The sequence below is a fragment of the Vicia villosa genome, linkage group LG3, assembly GCF_029867415.1.
Source record: "Vicia villosa cultivar HV-30 ecotype Madison, WI linkage group LG3, Vvil1.0, whole genome shotgun sequence".
NCBI lineage: Eukaryota > Viridiplantae > Streptophyta > Magnoliopsida > Fabales > Fabaceae > Vicia > Vicia villosa.
Window position 1 is genome coordinate 16545659 of NC_081182.1, and position 16655 is coordinate 16562313.

Consider the following 16655-nt stretch of genomic DNA (forward strand, 5'->3'; position numbering starts at 1 on the left):
TTTTCTTTTCTTTCTATTTATTGAATTTTTCGATTTTTTTTAAATTTGTTTTTAGAGAACTATTTGAATTTCCCATATATGAGAAAGTTGAATTTTTCAAATATTTTCTTAATTTTTCTTAGAAGAATTATTTGAATTTCTCCTTATTTAAAAATTATTTTGAATAGTCAAACGACCATTACTGAATTCTCTTTGGAGAATTATTTGAAATTTTCATCGTTTGAGAAATTATTACGACTTCTCTTTATATCAGATATTACGAGTGATATTTAAACCATATTCGACTTGCCTTTGTATTATCAAAGGGTGTGCTTCTAGACCGATTATCTATCGGGCAAATAATAATCGTGTGGTATAGAAATTGATTGTTTTATCCTTGAGGTTTCGTGGTTGATCATTTGTCTTGCACAATTTTGGACTGTGTCGCGAAATATCTTAAAGTGAATGATCTAGTGCGCAAATCGACTCGTAATTTCCTTAGTGGAATTTTTTAAAAATCGTTAAACACAATTTCAAGGCGTTTTCAAACTATCATGGCTACTGAAGAAATTATTGGTACTTTGCGGCTGATGTGTCTTACTAGGGATGGAATAGTCAGGCAGGCCTACAAAAGCCTATAGCTCGAATTTCAATTCCTTCCTCGCTTAGAAAGATATTTTAAAATCCAACATCTAAATGACCCATCTTGTTAAGTGCTCGGTTTAATCCAGATGATGAAGTATCTATTTTGGGGGTAAGTTCGTTCGAACATTTATAGAATATGCAAGGAAGTTCCTTCGAAACTTTCTGGATGTAGTTGCCAATGCCATTGCTCCTTTTCTCTATATTTTTATAGCATGTCTCGGGTCTAACTAGAGCTTTTGATATGAAATACACAAGGCTCTTGTTAGATTCCAGCTCTCTCATCAGGACGAATCTTCCTACTTCCCCTAAGACTTCCACATGTAAAAGGTTTCTCTATGGAGTGTGATAGTGAGTATAATGGTGTGGCCTGTTGAAGTTGGTATTTGTGAGTTTGTTTGAAGTCCCACATTGCTTAGGTTCCCGGACTGTTGGGTGTATAAATATGTGAGGACAACCTCACCTCTTGCGCTAGCTTTTGAGGTTGAGATCCAAGCATATTTAACATGGTATCAGAGCCGGGTTAAGGACTGCAATGTGGGCGTTTGGCCCATGCCCACGCTAGGCGTGAGGGTGGGTGTTGAAGTTGGTATTTGTGAGTTTGTTTGAAGTCCCACATTGCTTAGGTTCCCGGACTGTTGGGTGTATAAATATGTGAGGACAACCTCACCTCTTGAGCTAGCTTTTGAGGTTGAGATCCAAGCATATTTAACATGGCCATCTCTTTTGTAAATAATTTGAACGCCCTATCGCACTCAGGTGACCACTTGAACTTCGCCTCTTTCCTCAACAACCTATAAAAAGGACATGCATGTTGTGCACATTTAGAAATAAACCTGTTTAAAATGGTTAGTATACCATTCAACTTTTAGACCTTTTTATTTGAAGTTGGAGCGCTCATACCACAATTTCGCACTTGTCAGGATTTGCTTCAATTCCCCTCTCCATTATATAGAACCCCAAGAACTTGTCGGCTCTTACCCCAAATGTACATTTCTCTTGATTGGGTCTCATATTGTACCATCAGACTCATTTGAAAACCCGTTGGAGGTGTTGCGCGTGAGACTCCTCATAACCGGACTTTACGATCGTCGTCCGTGTATACTTCCAGAGCGTCTCCCTCACCGCTTTCTGAAAAACCTTCTTCATCATTCTTTGATATGTTGCACCAGCTTTCTTCAACCTGAAAGACATAACATTGTATTGATAATTGGCTTGCTCAGTCATAAATGTTGTTTTCATCTTGTCGGATCTAAACATATGTATCAGGTTATACCCGTAATAAGTGTCCATCAATGATAACAAATTGTACTTGATTGAATTATCTACAAGTTTGTCAATGTTTGGGAGCAGGTAAAAGTTTTTGGGCATTACTCCATTGAAATTAGTATAGTCTATGCACATCTTACATTTTCCTGAAGTTGTTTTCACAAGAATAACATTAAATCTTTAGTCTAACTGGACTTTCACTGTGCTTGTGGTGGTTCAGCTTTCTCAAGGGTTTGCCTTCTTCTTCGATAGGAGACATACCAAGCGTTGGGGTTAACATTTAGTTAACGGTAGGCCACCGTGTGGTTGATGTCAAATATCTCGTGTAGAGAGATAGTGAAAAGATATGTGTTTCCCTAGAGACATTTGAATAGTGTGGACTTTATTTCAAAGGGAAACCCTTATCATATCTTAATCGACCGAGCGAAATTATCGCCGAGCTGGATAACCTCGAAATCGCCATTTACGATGGGCCTAATTCTGTCTTCGTGCACATTCAAATCAAACATACTGACCTTCCACAGGCCTTCATCTCTCACTATTGACGAAGTGAGATGGTCTTTAAGAATGGCTTCTTTGATATGTTTTGCTCACTTAATGGCAGTGTTGATCATGGTCTACTTTCCTTCCTTGTCATTGTACGTTACCTTCAGGTGAACTGGGGATGCCATCACATCTAGTTTTTTCAAGAAGGATCTCCTAAGGATACCTGTGAATGCGTTCCTACACTAAATCACAAGGAAGTTGAGGGTTACCTTCCTCTCGGGTGCTCCTTCTCCTAATGAGAATGTCATATTTGTCATTCCCCAAGGGAGAGTTATCAAATCGTTGAAGGCCATCAGATCTCCACCGTGAAACGATTTCAAATCTGGTTGACGAATGCTTAACTTCTCTAAAGCGTCGACATAAAAGACGTTGCAAAAACTTATGTCATATATGAGGAATCTTGGTAGAGTGCGATGATTGCTAAGATTGGTGACAAATCAAAATTTGGATCTACATTTATCTTTTTACGAGCTAGGAATCACCAACTGATATCGCTTTATGATTTGATGTCAATTGTTGTTTGGAAGAGCCACTCTGGTGGTGGACTTATGATGGATGTTGTTGTGTTGTGAATCTTATCGATAAATGATAATTGCGGCAAGACGAGATTAGAAGATTTAATAAGGTGATATTGTAGCTCATTCTTTTTAGTGTAAATTTGGACTTGCTTTTCCAAGCCCCAAAATCACTTACATTCCGCTTTAACTTAATTTTTTTTCTTTTTGTTTGAGTATGTTTTTTTCAAAAGAAGTTCTTCTTTTTTAAAAGCAATTCTCTTAGAAGATATAATTCCTAACATTTGTGTTAAGAGAATAGATGGAGTGGTTGTTGTAAGGTCCTACACCATTATTGACCATTATCGGTATAAAACTATAAATTATCATAAATATATGGATTTATACTAAATATTTATTTAAAAAATATATAGAATGTGATGTAAGGGAGCACTAGATTAAAAAAATGGCAGACTTTTTTTTTTGTGCTTGTTAAAAAAAAACACCATCTAGTTTTTGAAAAATCTGACTTATTATCGAAATTTACAAAAATGGATATGTGATGCAAATGTCAATCGGAATTTCAAAACAATCAAGTATAAAATTTTTTTTTGCAAATATTTTAAAAAACACAAAATAACACCAATTGTTATGAAACTTAATAGAATAATAGAAAAGAGAAAGAAAAGAATATAGTATATTCTATTATTTATATTTTAAATGTAAGAGATTCTGATACAATATGGATCATATTTAATATGAATTATATTTGTAGGATATATGTGATAAATGAAAAATTAATCTGAAATCTTTTAATTGATAGACATCCATAATCATACCATTTATAACACTAATGAATTTTTTGAAAAATTAAACGAACTGTTTTTTTTTTACAATTAGTAAAACCCACAAAGTTGTTATATTAGAATTTTTTTGATAAATCTAATATGGATGTAAGGTGTAGCAAAATTTTGAAAAATAGTGTACATTGCTACATTAAACTGTCAAAATTATAAAGAATAATAATTAAAAGGATTTATAGTTAAAATTTTAAAAACTGTAGAGGTGTGGGGTTCATGGGGGTGCAGGCAAAGTTATCTAAAAATCGAACAAGCCTGGAAAAGTAAAAGCAGCCCAAAAGCCCGTTAACAATACGACGTCGTGCAGCTTAGTACCTGGTTCTCCAATCTCTCTCTGGTTATTGTTACAAAGTGAGAGTGAAAAAGAAAAAAGGGAAGAGATTGAAAAGAAATCGAGAAATGAGCTTAACATCGGCAGCTTACGTTGCTCGGCGCGCGGCGCAGAAGGAGAAGGTTCGGATTTTGTATCGCCGCGCCCTTAAAGACACTCTCAACTGGGCCGTACATCGCCACCTATTCTACGACGACGTATTCATCTTCACTCTCACTCATTCCCCAATTTCAATTAACCTATTTTCTCTGATTTTTTTTTTCATTTTCAGGCTGCAAACCTCCGCGATCGGTTCGAACAAAACAAGCACGTGGTGAGTTTCCTTTATCTCTTCAATTTGACTATTTTAGATCATCGAATCTTGCAATTGCACTTGCCCTAATTTTCGGGACTGTGTTGTGATTGGAATGTTCTGTTTGCTATAGCGAATCTGATTTTGAATGTTGTGTTGTGCTTGGTTTGATTTGCAGGAAGATCCGGATACCATTGATAGGTTAATAGTGGATGCTGAAGCTAGCTACAATAAATGGCGCCATCCTGATCCCTATATTGGTAAACAAATCAAACACACTCACTGAAGAGAATCTCTTGATCAACACTGCTTCTTTCTTTTTGTTTCAGAATAATTTAGTTTAATTTTTTTTGTTATACCTAGTAGCGCATGAATGATAGGTAATGAGACATTTTGCTTGGCAAAAAGTGAGGTTGGACGAGTGGTGATTGGAGATGAGGGGACTATCCTAATTAAGAAAATTATATGAATCATTGACAGCAATCAGTACCTGTGTTTGTCTCTGTAATCTAACTATTAAACTTACAAAGAGAACCATTAGTATGAGAAATTTCATTTTGTCATTTACCTCAGCTGCAATCCGCCGTCAGGCATATACATTGTCATTGTGTAATGAGAATGATAATGTATTGCCAATTTTTAGTTTTTCTAGTCTTAGGGGTTTTTGCAATCCGCCTTTGGTCATATAGGCACAATGACAATGAAATGTATCGCCGCCAATTTTTAGTTTTTCTAGTCTTGGAGGTTTATTTTTCTGATTTAATGCATTTTTGACGCTACCTTTTTTGTTCTCATTTCTTCTATTTAACAGTTCCATGGGCACCTGGTGGTTCCAAGTTTACTCGCAACCCACCTCCACCTGAAGGGGTAAGTCATTGTGGTTATACACTTGGTTTATCTTTTGCTTTCTTATTTGCACCACTTATTTTGTACTTATATAAATACATATACATGAACATGTGTGTGTTTGTGAGAGGATAAATTCATTCAATGAGATAGATATACACAGAGCCCCATGCAAGATGCTAACATGTTCTTGTAGCTTTCTGTGGCTAACATGTTCAATATAGTCTGGAGTGAATAAGTTTGCTCCAATTTCCCTCTGAAGTTATTCACTAAACATGCGTTTGATAATATTAGAAGTTAGCACAATGATTTCCTTCATAATTTTTCTCTCTATGATCCCAATAAGTTGATAGGTAAATAATCAATTTTAATTTTTGAACTAGCAATGGAATGTTTGAAATAGTCCAACTAAGGTGCCAGGTTGTCATAATAATTGTATAATGAAGATGAAGAAGGCTATGAAATTGATAGGTTTCTTAGTTGTAGGATGGGATCTTATATGGGGGAGAGACTGACTTGTAAATCAAAGTGAGTGGGAAGGAAAAAGAGAAAAAATATGTTATAGAGGGTTGTTTAGAGGAGAGAAGTGGTTGTATGTTTGCAGTTTCAACCTATAGCTAAGGGCCATGGTAATTATATGCTCTTACTTCCAATATTTTCTTCTTTTTTCTTTACATTGCTAGTTCACATGACACACCCATACAAACCGGTTCTAAACAAAACTGCTAATCGAAAATTGTCTTATAAAGACAGCACACACATATTAAGTATACTCAATTTTTTTAAAATTTTTTTTGAGTGAAATAGCTTCCGCTTTTGTTGAGATGTTAGGAGAGGGAGACTTTAGTGTATGCAAACCCAACTGGCTTTGCAACAAGTTGATGCTCTAGTGCATTAGGTCAGTCGGTTGAATGTTCATTCGGCCAAACTTAGCTCCTGGATAGCAATTGTTGCTGGCATCACTAAGTCCTTCTCAGACCTGCACGCCGAGGTGTGAGAGACATTTGAACAGAAACACAAACATGTGGCGCTGCGGTCCACAAATAAACCTATTGCTAACAGTGTTATCAAATATTGGCCATGGCGGATTTTTTTATGACCGTCATGGCCAGGTTGTGAAGGATGGCAGTGCCAGGGCGTTTTATGGCGGCTTAAAATGTTGAATTTTTTTTTTGCTTCATGTCATCTGCCATCATTAAAATCCACTTGCTGATTGGTTACTACTGTCTAGGAAGCAACTAGAGAAGAGGAAGATAAACTTCTTGATAAGTTGTCTACCTGCTTTCTAGAGGATCATGCAGCTTTTCATGCGGGTGGTATTGATGGCTTCATTGACATGGTTTAGGGGCCTCGTAAGAGAGAGAAAATTGGTTATACGTGACATTTTTGTTTAGGCTTATAGCCTGGACCAACGGTTGTTGACTTGGAGAATTTGCTCTATGTATTTTCTTCAACTTTCTTATGAATAGTACAAGGCAATTAATAGGGTGGGGAAGTATCTCATGAAGACTATGGTGGACTGTTGCTTGGAAATTGCCCAAACTTCGATGACGTCTAACGTCGCCCCACCTTTAAGTAAAAAGTTCCCCCCCATGTCCTTACTGCTGAGATAGTGATTGATCGGGGTTGATTTGACAAAAACAAAAGAAAGCAAACATAAGTTTAGTTTTGAGCATTAATGTTTGTATTTATTATTTGTTTTCTGTCGAACTGACCTATTTGGTTCACTGTTTCTTTCATGAGGAAAAGTTATATCATGGACCTTCTACCTGAGAGGAGAGGCATCAATCATTTTTAGATTAGTTATTAAATGATTTTCAAGAATTGATCCACCAAGCACTTTATCACCCTTAAAATCACCATATCAAATCTCACCCTTTCTTACATAAGAATTGTTTCTTTCAGAAATTTACTTCACCTGTGTGCCAATTCCTATTTGCTAGGCTTTTATCACACACTCCTGGCCCCTCTTATAAATCTATTTATCACCCTCCTTGTGTACAAAATAACATGGTCTTGCACTATAGAACAATAGTAAGGTCACGCGCTGTTTTCCACTATTCATCAGATAGGATATATTTGTAAAATATGATAACAGCTGATGTATATAGAAAATAATAGGAGTTCCATTCTCCATTTGTGAGTACAGCCGTTGTCCTTGTTGTATGCGGTTTTAATCATGTTTGCCCTTGTTGTATGCCAGCTTTTATCATGCTCCTAGTTGGTTTTGCTTCTGTTTCTTATATAACATTATATTTATTCCGATATATGTGGCTCGGGATGTGCTCTTCCTGACTGGATTTGTTATTTGTGTTCTTGGTGCAGATTGAAATAATTTATGATTATGGCCGTGAAGACAACAACTGAAGTTTTTTTTTTTCTTTCAACCCCTTGCAATAAATAAAGATTTGCAATCAAGTTGTTCTGTATTACTAGATTGTGGATTAAACCACCTTCATTAATCTGTATGTGATATAATTGGGATAGTTGATACAGACTGAGTCCGTGCTGATGATGTTGAAGATATTTAATTGCTTCTGAACCAGTGGCTCCTGGAACATTGAATGTGTTAAGCATCTGTCGTTGGTAGTACTTTTTTGTGGGCTCTGTCGTTGTTACTTGTTAGTTCATGTTGGGAGTTTTTAATAAACAAAACTTGTTGCATAGTTGTATGCAAAATTCTTAATTTTGATAAGTTCGGGATTTCCTGGAAAACCTTATGATATTGAGCTACAATATGAAACCATTACAGTGGTTAGTGAGAGTTACTTTACTTCCTACTTGATCTGATGAGCACAGCAATATAATCCACGAGATATCAGATTTCTTAGGAATATTTGTAAATAAAATTCCGGTTAATGAGCGAGTATAACGGTGAAGACACATAAAAGACTAGCTGACATTTGCACATAGAGGTGTGAAGGCACATAAAAGACTAGCTGACATTTGCACATAGAGGTGTTTTTGAGTAAGGCTCATCAAATGATTGAAAAACTCTTGCAAGAAATGTTTGGCTTAGATATTGTTAGCTTGGGACAAACCTGAAATTTTAAGTGCTTTATTTTCGGTAATTGATGATTTCAAATTTGTCTTGTTAAAAGAAAATTGTATTTTTGTCGATATGGTGAAACTTTTTTGTATTGAGTTTTAAAAAAGATGTGTGAGGTAGCTTAAGTGATGTTTGTTAATTGGTATAAATAGTGAGTTATTGGTCAAGAGTTTAACCTATTGCAACCCAATCTTAGTCAACTAGTTCATCAACAGATTAGTTTTTCCTTTATTTTTGGTTTAAATTACAAGTGTGTGGTTTGCTTAATAATGGTTTTTCCGCCAAAAACAGCTACTAATTGTTAGGAAATTGATGAACATTGGTAATGTGTTTCATAATTTATTTATTTTGACAATAGAAAAATGTGATACATGGAATGTTAAATGGGGATGTGGATAGTAAACCCAAGGTCATAAAGCTATTTGATCATAATGATCGGATATACAATAAAAGATATGATTCCTCTAAATTGTTAAAATTGTTTATATTTTTCACTTTTTCATGTTTTGTTTAGTTTCATTAAACATGTTTTAAAAATGTTAACAATAGGGTTTGTTCCATTGTTAAGTAGTTGACTCATACCCAAAAGATTATGGATTTTGAGTTGGCTCATACCTAAAAGGCTGCGAGTTTAACTCCCATTTTTTTAGTGAAATTTGTCCAAATCACTTAAACTTTATATAACTTAAAAAAAGGTTTTGAAATAGTCATCTAAATGCAATTTGAACTTGTCCATGATGATGATGAGATTTCCTATTATATAGTTTGGTTTAGCACGCAAAATACGTTGCAAACAGGACTCCTTCCCTTTTTGATAAACCTTGTACTAGTAATCTTTATTGTTTAATAAATTAAACTATCCCTCTTGCTTTATTATTTTTAACATGGGATTCACATACAAATTAATGAAAATATATGTGATTCCTTAGAAGAAAAAAATATATGTATTTTTATAAACACTAGTTTGAGTGGGGTCGGTCTTACTCCAAACACAAATATAGCCAAAATCATAGTATAAGCTGTTAATGAGTTGAAGATGTATCCTATGAAGCAAAAGTGTCGTTTGCATATTTAATATCTAGAAAAAACCGTCCTTGTTGTGTATTCAAGTTATTTTTTGCTTCAGTTTAGATGAAGATGGTGTCAAACACGACCATTCCAAGTGTCCGTTCAACATTGTTGCGCATAATTGGAGGTTTGATTTCGATGACGTTGCTGTTGTGGACCATCAGAAGTGGATATCAAACTGCAACTGAACCTAGGCGCCAATTATATGGCCAATGGATTTCACATGTTGGAGTTTTGATCATGCTTTTTGGTTTCTTGCTTCTGGCTATAGGGCTGCCTATTATTGCAGACTTGTTTCTTGGGTTGTCGGAGGAGCTACAATATCCGGAAGAAATTGATCTTCGTCGGAGTATCGTCGACCTGAAAATTAAAGTTGACGCTTGTGTCTAGTTTTAGCCAGAAATTATGTGATGAAGCAGTAGATTAGGCTTCAACACTTGGATAGACACATTTAGGCTTTATTTTTTCACCTTTTATATATAGATGTTGTTTGTTTTTTTTACTTATTCTAAATAAACATGTTAGTTCTCCAAATCATGAGTGAAAATTTTCCTTCAAAGGTACTGAGGGTTATGCTTAATTATAACACTCGTGCTGCTATATTGGCTTTTATAGAAATCAAGGTTGATCACCATATCAATCAACTACAAAGTAAATGCACAAGTGTTTGTGGATATGATCACCATATTCATGCTTTAACGCTGGATCTCCGCGTCTATAATAAAATCCTACACCTAATAGTCAAATATTTACTCTTCTCTTTATTTAGGGAACAAAATTGCAAGACTTTTACATAACAAATTACCCGTGCTTGATATGATGTCTGTCACTTTTCTCACAATAAGTGTGTACCGCTTGATAACTGATATGTCTAGTCTTTAGAGAGTGGGCGAGTAGGCTAATTTGGTAATGTAATGCTCTAGGGCCAATTTCACATCCAAATTTGATTCAATCAGTCTTATTATATGTCAAAACAACGAGGGAGAAAAAACTCATTTACATTGTGTTCAATCAATTTTATTATATGTTGGAACGAGGGAGAAAAAACTCATTTACATTGTGTAAGCTGCTCAAGTGAAGACTCAATTGGTTTAGCACCAAAATGAACCTTCAATTCAACAGCAAGAAGTGAAAATGTATCATCTTTTTCTGAAGGCTGAACAAATGTGTGAATAACATTTTACCATTAAAAATCCATGAGCAAATGGCTCATTTTACCATTAAAAATCCATGAGCAAATGGCTTAATTAACAAATACGTAATGTGTGTGTGACAACATTTGAGAGTTGGCCGCCACATTTTTCGCAAATAAGAATGGTATTATTCAAAACCACTTTAATCACTTTAGAGCCAATTTCTCGAGAATACCAATTATTCTATTTTTTTATTCAGACAAAACAGTATTGTTGAATTTATTAAAGTAAGATTATAATAGATTAATCTGATATGAATACAGTTTAACCAATCCATTATTGACAATCAACATAACGAAGAATTAAGTACTTGCGCTTGTGATTATTCAATCACATTCAAAGACGGAAACCCTAATGGGCTTTGAAGTTGGACCTTGTTGTTATTTATGGAGGAGTTCTTCATTGTAACGACTCAGACTTTGCACAATCAATCTAGGCATGTTTATTTTGTTTGAGTCAACTTGTTGTTTTGCTTTGTAATACACTATCCTTGAGTCTTATTCCTCTGTTAAGGAATACAGTATTTTGAGTTTGTAATTTGTTCCATCATTTTGAATCTATTGTGAATGTCTACACACTTGGAAGAGTGTTGAGTGAAAGTGAGAGGAGTCATGAATAGAAAACCACAGATAATATTAGAAAAAATAGCATTGAACTAAGAGAGTTCAAATCATATCAATTTGTGCTTCTGACTATTAAGCTATTAAGATTCTGACAATTAAGAGACTACTAAGAGGTTAAGGATATATCAATCAATTAAAAATTGATGTAATAGTGTGTGTGGAGTATGAACACATTACACAATATTCAGTCTCTTACTGAGCATTTACACCAAAATTATCAAGCCTGTCATAGCAAGCAAACACTGTTGAATCTCTGCGTCTATAATGAAATCCTACATCTAATGGTAAAGATTTACTCCTTTCAATTACACAAGAAAGACTATTTTGCTTTATATGTTTGTCTCTGTGTGTGACACTTTTCTCACAAAAGTGTCACTTGATAAATGATATGTCTAGTGTCTGTGATATAGAGTGGGCAAGTAGGTTAATTTAATAATGCTCTATGCCCAATTGCCACATCCAAATCTGATTCAACGAGTCTTTTGTGTTGATCATCAGGGGAGAAAAACACAAATTTACTTGGTATAAGCTAAATTGAAGACTCAAATACAAAATTGAACTTTAAATCAACATTCTGATGTGAATGTGTTTTCCTCTTTTTCTGAAGGCTGAACAAAGGAGAGAATAACATTTCACCACAAAAGATCCATGAACAAATGGCTTAGTTAACAAATATCTTATGTGTGTGTCACAACATTTGAGAGTTAGCCATCACAATTTTTACGAAGAAGAAAGGAATTAATAAAAAACACGAGGGGGAATTAATTTATTCTGAACTATTATTATAAATGAAATGTGCAAATTACCAAGACCAATATATACAAATACTGGACAAAACAGCAAAATTGTGCTTAGCTTAGCATTGATTGTATACAGGAAGATCTGTCTAGTTCTTTTATCAAAACTTCCTGCATAACAAAGTGAAGTAGATATGCACTCTAACCTCTCAGCAAATGCTGAGACACACATTCATACAATAATTTTGTGAGTAGTACCAAATCCAAAGATAGGGACTTCACACAATCTTCTAGAAATAACTGGGCCATTTTAGAAACTATACAAACTAGTGCAAATATGCTGCACAGCCAGCTTATGAAGCTATGCACTGACATGTGCTTGGATTGGGGAAACTAATCTTCTGAGTTTTAATTAGGTGACTGGTTAAGGGTTCGCTGGATTAGCATTTGTTTGATGCAGAGCCAACTTGTGAAGTATGCAATAAGATATGCTTCTTCTTACCCTCAACCTCCCACTACCATCAAGAATTTTAGCTTCTTAGACAACTCCTTAACTTAAGAACAACTACAGAGTGAGACTAAATGTAGTGCACAAGCAAAATAATTTAACTTGGCAATTTACCATTCTACCTTACATATGAATATGATGCTAACAGTGCCTTGTTTCCTCAAACCTTCAGAATAAATTGGTAAAAATAAAAGCCTGAACCCAAATTGGAACACAAATTCGTATAAAGGCAAATTCCAGAGATAATTCTGAATTTCTGATTATAATTTACTTATTCAGTTGCATCTAACAAGAGATAAAACCCAAACACAGCACCATGGAACTACATGTCTGCATCATTCAAAAGCAATGTGAAGCCGAAAATTAAAAATTCCATTGAAATGGAAAACGGTATTGATGATAGTACATTGTTCATGAATAACGACCTCAAAACCCTAAAAAATTGGAATAGAGTACATTTGGAACGCAGAGAGAGTATTTGAGAATCAACTCGAATTGAATGAAATCAAATGAGCTTGAAAGGAAGAGGCCAAGGAGTAGACCTGGGAACTTCAACCTTATCTTTCATCCGCTCTATCATTTGTTCCCTCTTCGGACGAGATTTGCCGTAAGATCCCTTGAATCTCTTCCCTTTCTTCGTCTTTTTATCACCGCGACCGCACAATATCGGAGCTGCTACGCCGGAACAAGAAGACGGCGTCTCCGTCGAGGCTCCTCTTATCAACCACCTCGCAGCGACGGTGCACCGCTGCATCGCACTAGCACCACTCGCCATTGACACTTTTCAATTCTTTGCTATTTGCTGCTTGCGCTGATTCGGGCATATAGCTAACCGTTACACATTACACTGGAGTTTGGGCCGGGCCGGGTCCGACCCATTATCTAAATGCAAATATTTTGTTAGTATCTTTGCTAAATTTACCCCTATTGTATTCAACTATACTCTAGGAGTCTAGGTTTTGCTACTTTTTTATAATGTTTTAAACGATTTTTAGTTTCTATATTTTTTTAATAAAAATAAATTATATTTTTTAGTCTCTACAAATGTAATGAGTGAAATTTTGATGTGTTTCTTGTTTGTATAATTTTTTTGGTATGTCAATTAATACAATTGAAAAAAAAATATGATTTTAGTTTATGAATATTGTGATTAATTTGAGTATTTTAAGTTTAATACGAGTGATTTCAAAAATATGGATGATGTAGAGACTACGTTAGATTGTTAAATGAAATAAACCAATCACCATACATCATCTATAAAGTAATGGAATGAATTAGTTTTGCATTGCATAAGATAGGTATACGTATAGATTAGTTATAGAAAAATGCAATTAGTACTGCTACTGTTTAATGGAATGAATTAGTTTTGCATTGCATAAGGTAGGTATAGATTAGTTATAGAAAAGTGCAATTAGGATTGCTACTATTTAGGTTAGTCAATTGAGATCCTATGCTAATACTAATGACTAAATGTTCATATAAATTAGGGATGATTGTTGCAGTCCCCCATATTATAGGCAGAGTAGGTACACAATTGTTGATGGAAACATACTGATCTATTACGCCCCCTCAAGATTAAGTTACCATCAATAACTTAATTTTGTTGTGATGGTTTAGCCCCCTCCATGTCAAATTTCTCCAATGTTTCTTTTACCTAATTTTGTTGTGAGAGATAGAGTCCATCTTTGATATGTATTAATTGCACACCCAAGAAGTAGTAGGGATAACCCAAATTTTTGAGTGAGAATTGGTGAGATGAAATTGCAATGAAGTTGCTCATGAATTGGTCGCCATTTCTTGTGAGAAGAAGATCATCTATATTTACCAGAAAGTATATGATGATGTTGTATTATATATAAATAAATAGGGATGGGTCACTTTTGTTATTATTCTTATTACTTTATGCTGTATTGTTATTATTTTTCTTTTATATGAAGAACTAAAAGTCTTGCAGACATTATTTTAAAATACTTGAGATCCAAAGGGTTACACATGAGGTATCTGAAAATCAGAAGCTTGTGAATTGCTCAGACAAGGATTACACATCCTTTAACAGCACAATGTTACACTATAGAATCATTAGGCATGTTGTTGAAGAAAACACATTTAAGTTGAAACTTTTTATGTTGTCCATGGGACATTAGAATTAATTTCTATATAATTTACGCACATAATTTGGAAATTGTGCATTTTTTAAACCTAGAGGTTGAGCCATGAATACTTGTTATGTGAGAGATTCATGGAGAAATGTGTTGTTTACATCAAGTTGGTGCATGTTCCATGAGCGACCTGTCATACCCCAATTTTTGACCCTAAGATCCCGCATCTCAGGCTCTGCTTAAATCACATCAAAATCATTTACGAGGTTCTCTGGTGCCTATTTCTTTTCTAGCTCACCTTCAGGTGAATCATCAGACACCTCTTTTCTCGTATTTTTATTTATTTATAGTCTTTATATTTTCACTAACCATTAATCAAAATTCAAAAAAAATATATATGTCTTTTTATTTTTGGTTTCTTTATCAGATAGGGTTTGAGGATCAAATAGTTCGGGTGATGTTTCTGATCAAGGTTCAGAGATCTGAATCAAGATTTTCTTTTGTGGTTGATGCTTGTCAGATTGGTTAAGAATGGATTCAAGAGTGTTCAAGTTCAACCATACGATATTGGATTTTTGAGCATTTATTTTGTTCAAGAATTTAATTCGAGATGAAGAAATCATGCAAATTGAATTATTTGGAGTTCAAGTCCAAGGTTCAATAATCATTCAAGATTGGCAAGTTTTTTTTTAAAGATGTGAATTTCAAGTTGTTCAAGCAAAATACAAGAGGTAGAGATACGAAAGGTTCATTTGGTATTCCAAAAAACAACAAGTGTTTCTACAGGTTGTCAAGCATAAAGAATTCAAGTTCCATATACAATTTCAAATTACATCCATGTTACAAAGTCATATTTTCTTGAATCACTTCACAAGCTCTCCATGGGCGTGACTTAGAAAGCTTCATCAACGGTTTTTGTTCATGTTCATCTTCAAGTTCTAATTCTCCATGTCCACCAATATTTTCATTCATCACATAAAAAAAGAGAAGAAGAAAAGAATTAGCATATTTATTGTAAAGACAACAATTCCATAAAGCTGTTAAATCAGGCCCAAGTTAAACATAGCATAACGTAATTTGCAAACAAAAAATGTGAATTCTTGGACTCAATTGATAGCATTTTCGGAATGGGCTTCACACCAAAAAAATCACTCTGCATCTGAAATTACTTCTCAGCCCAAGATTCACAGCAAAAACCCTGACTCTGAGTACTATATAATCATTCAATCAACTGACACAAAAGGACTTTTTTTCAGACTGACAAATTCAGACTTACTCAGAACAAAAATCAGAAATTAAACTCACCTGAACTCCCTCGCCGGAATCCGCCCCCTATTCTCACCGGACCACCGCCGGAAATCGCAACCACCGCACCGGAGTTCCAAATCGCCACCGTTCTTTGACTTCTTTGCCTCAAAAGGTTGAGAGCTACTCTCTGATAACGATTCCATCCATTGATTGCTATTCCCTGCGATATTTACTTGTGTTTAGAATAAAAATCATAAGCACTTTCTCTTTAGATCTGTGCTTGTGAATTTATTTTCTGATAAAACTAGTTTTACATTTGAAATCAGAAGAGGAAACTGAACAGAACGATGTAAATTTTTTACGATTCTGAGTTTTTACCTCCGGCCACCGTGTCGGAGAAGCTCCGGCCGCTGTGATCTTATGTGAGCCGCCGTGAGTCTTCGTCTCTTCCGCCGTTGTTCTTGAGCTATAGATGCTTATCCGTTTCTTCACCTTTTGGATATTGCTTTTCTTCTGCTATTTGTTTGCTGTGTTGGTTTCGTAAAAAATGGAAAAGGAGTTTTAATTTGTAAAGATTTCTAACAGAGCTTTTGTTTTCAATGTACCATATGATAGCTTTTTCTTTTCATTTTCTTACAAACAGTACCGTTGGTACTTTGAGAAAGAAATATATATTTTTTTTTCCCAAGAGATAATAATAATAATGAATTGGTAATGCTATTGTTTTTTTTTTTTCTTCTGTCACGTGAAGCAAGAGTCAGGGAGGGAGTATCTTTTTTCTTCCCCCAAGATATTCAATGGCATCACACTATTTTCTTGTTTTTTTTTAATTTTTAATTTTTCTTTCCTTTCTTTCTTGTGATGCGCGCCG

The 16655-nt window shown here is 34.8% G+C and overlaps 2 protein-coding genes and 1 long non-coding RNA gene across 3 annotated transcripts; 1 reads left to right on the top strand and 2 right to left on the bottom strand.

The window, feature by feature from the left end:
* The first annotated feature begins 4131 nt into the window (after positions 1-4131).
* On the top strand, positions 4132-7974 carry LOC131660442 (NADH dehydrogenase [ubiquinone] 1 beta subcomplex subunit 9-like). The gene is made up of 5 exons (XM_058929690.1): positions 4132-4318; positions 4393-4434; positions 4592-4673; positions 5225-5280; positions 7585-7974. Exons 1-5 carry the CDS (start codon positions 4190-4192, stop codon positions 7624-7626), a joined length of 351 nt encoding a protein of 116 aa, XP_058785673.1. The 5' UTR covers positions 4132-4189; the 3' UTR covers positions 7627-7974.
* A 4814-nt stretch (positions 7975-12788) lies between these two features.
* Positions 12789-13237, bottom strand: LOC131655004 (small ribosomal subunit protein bTHXm-like). Its single transcript, XM_058924914.1, has one exon. The coding sequence runs from the start codon at positions 13210-13212 to the stop codon at positions 12943-12945; it is 270 nt and encodes an 89-aa protein (XP_058780897.1). The 5' UTR covers positions 13213-13237; the 3' UTR covers positions 12789-12942.
* A 2037-nt stretch (positions 13238-15274) lies between these two features.
* LOC131655006 (uncharacterized) lies at positions 15275-16419 on the bottom strand. Its single transcript, XR_009299622.1, has 2 exons — positions 16163-16419; positions 15275-16004 (listed from the first exon to the last, which is right to left on the bottom strand). It is a non-coding gene; the product is annotated as an uncharacterized LOC131655006 (long non-coding RNA).
* Positions 16420-16655: the final 236 nt, after the last annotated feature.

Coding starts and splice junctions, on each gene's coding strand:
- LOC131660442 (XM_058929690.1), top strand. CDS start 4,190: ATGAGCTTAACATCGGCAGCTTACGTTGCTCGGCGCGCGGCGCAGAAG. Junction 4,435..4,591: donor TCGAACAAAACAAGCACGTG/GTGAGTTTCCTT, acceptor TTTGATTTGCAG/GAAGATCCGGATACCATTGA. Junction 4,674..5,224: donor CCATCCTGATCCCTATATTG/GTAAACAAATCA, acceptor TCTATTTAACAG/TTCCATGGGCACCTGGTGGT.
- LOC131655004 (XM_058924914.1), bottom strand. CDS start 13,212: ATGGCGAGTGGTGCTAGTGCGATGCAGCGGTGCACCGTCGCTGCGAGG.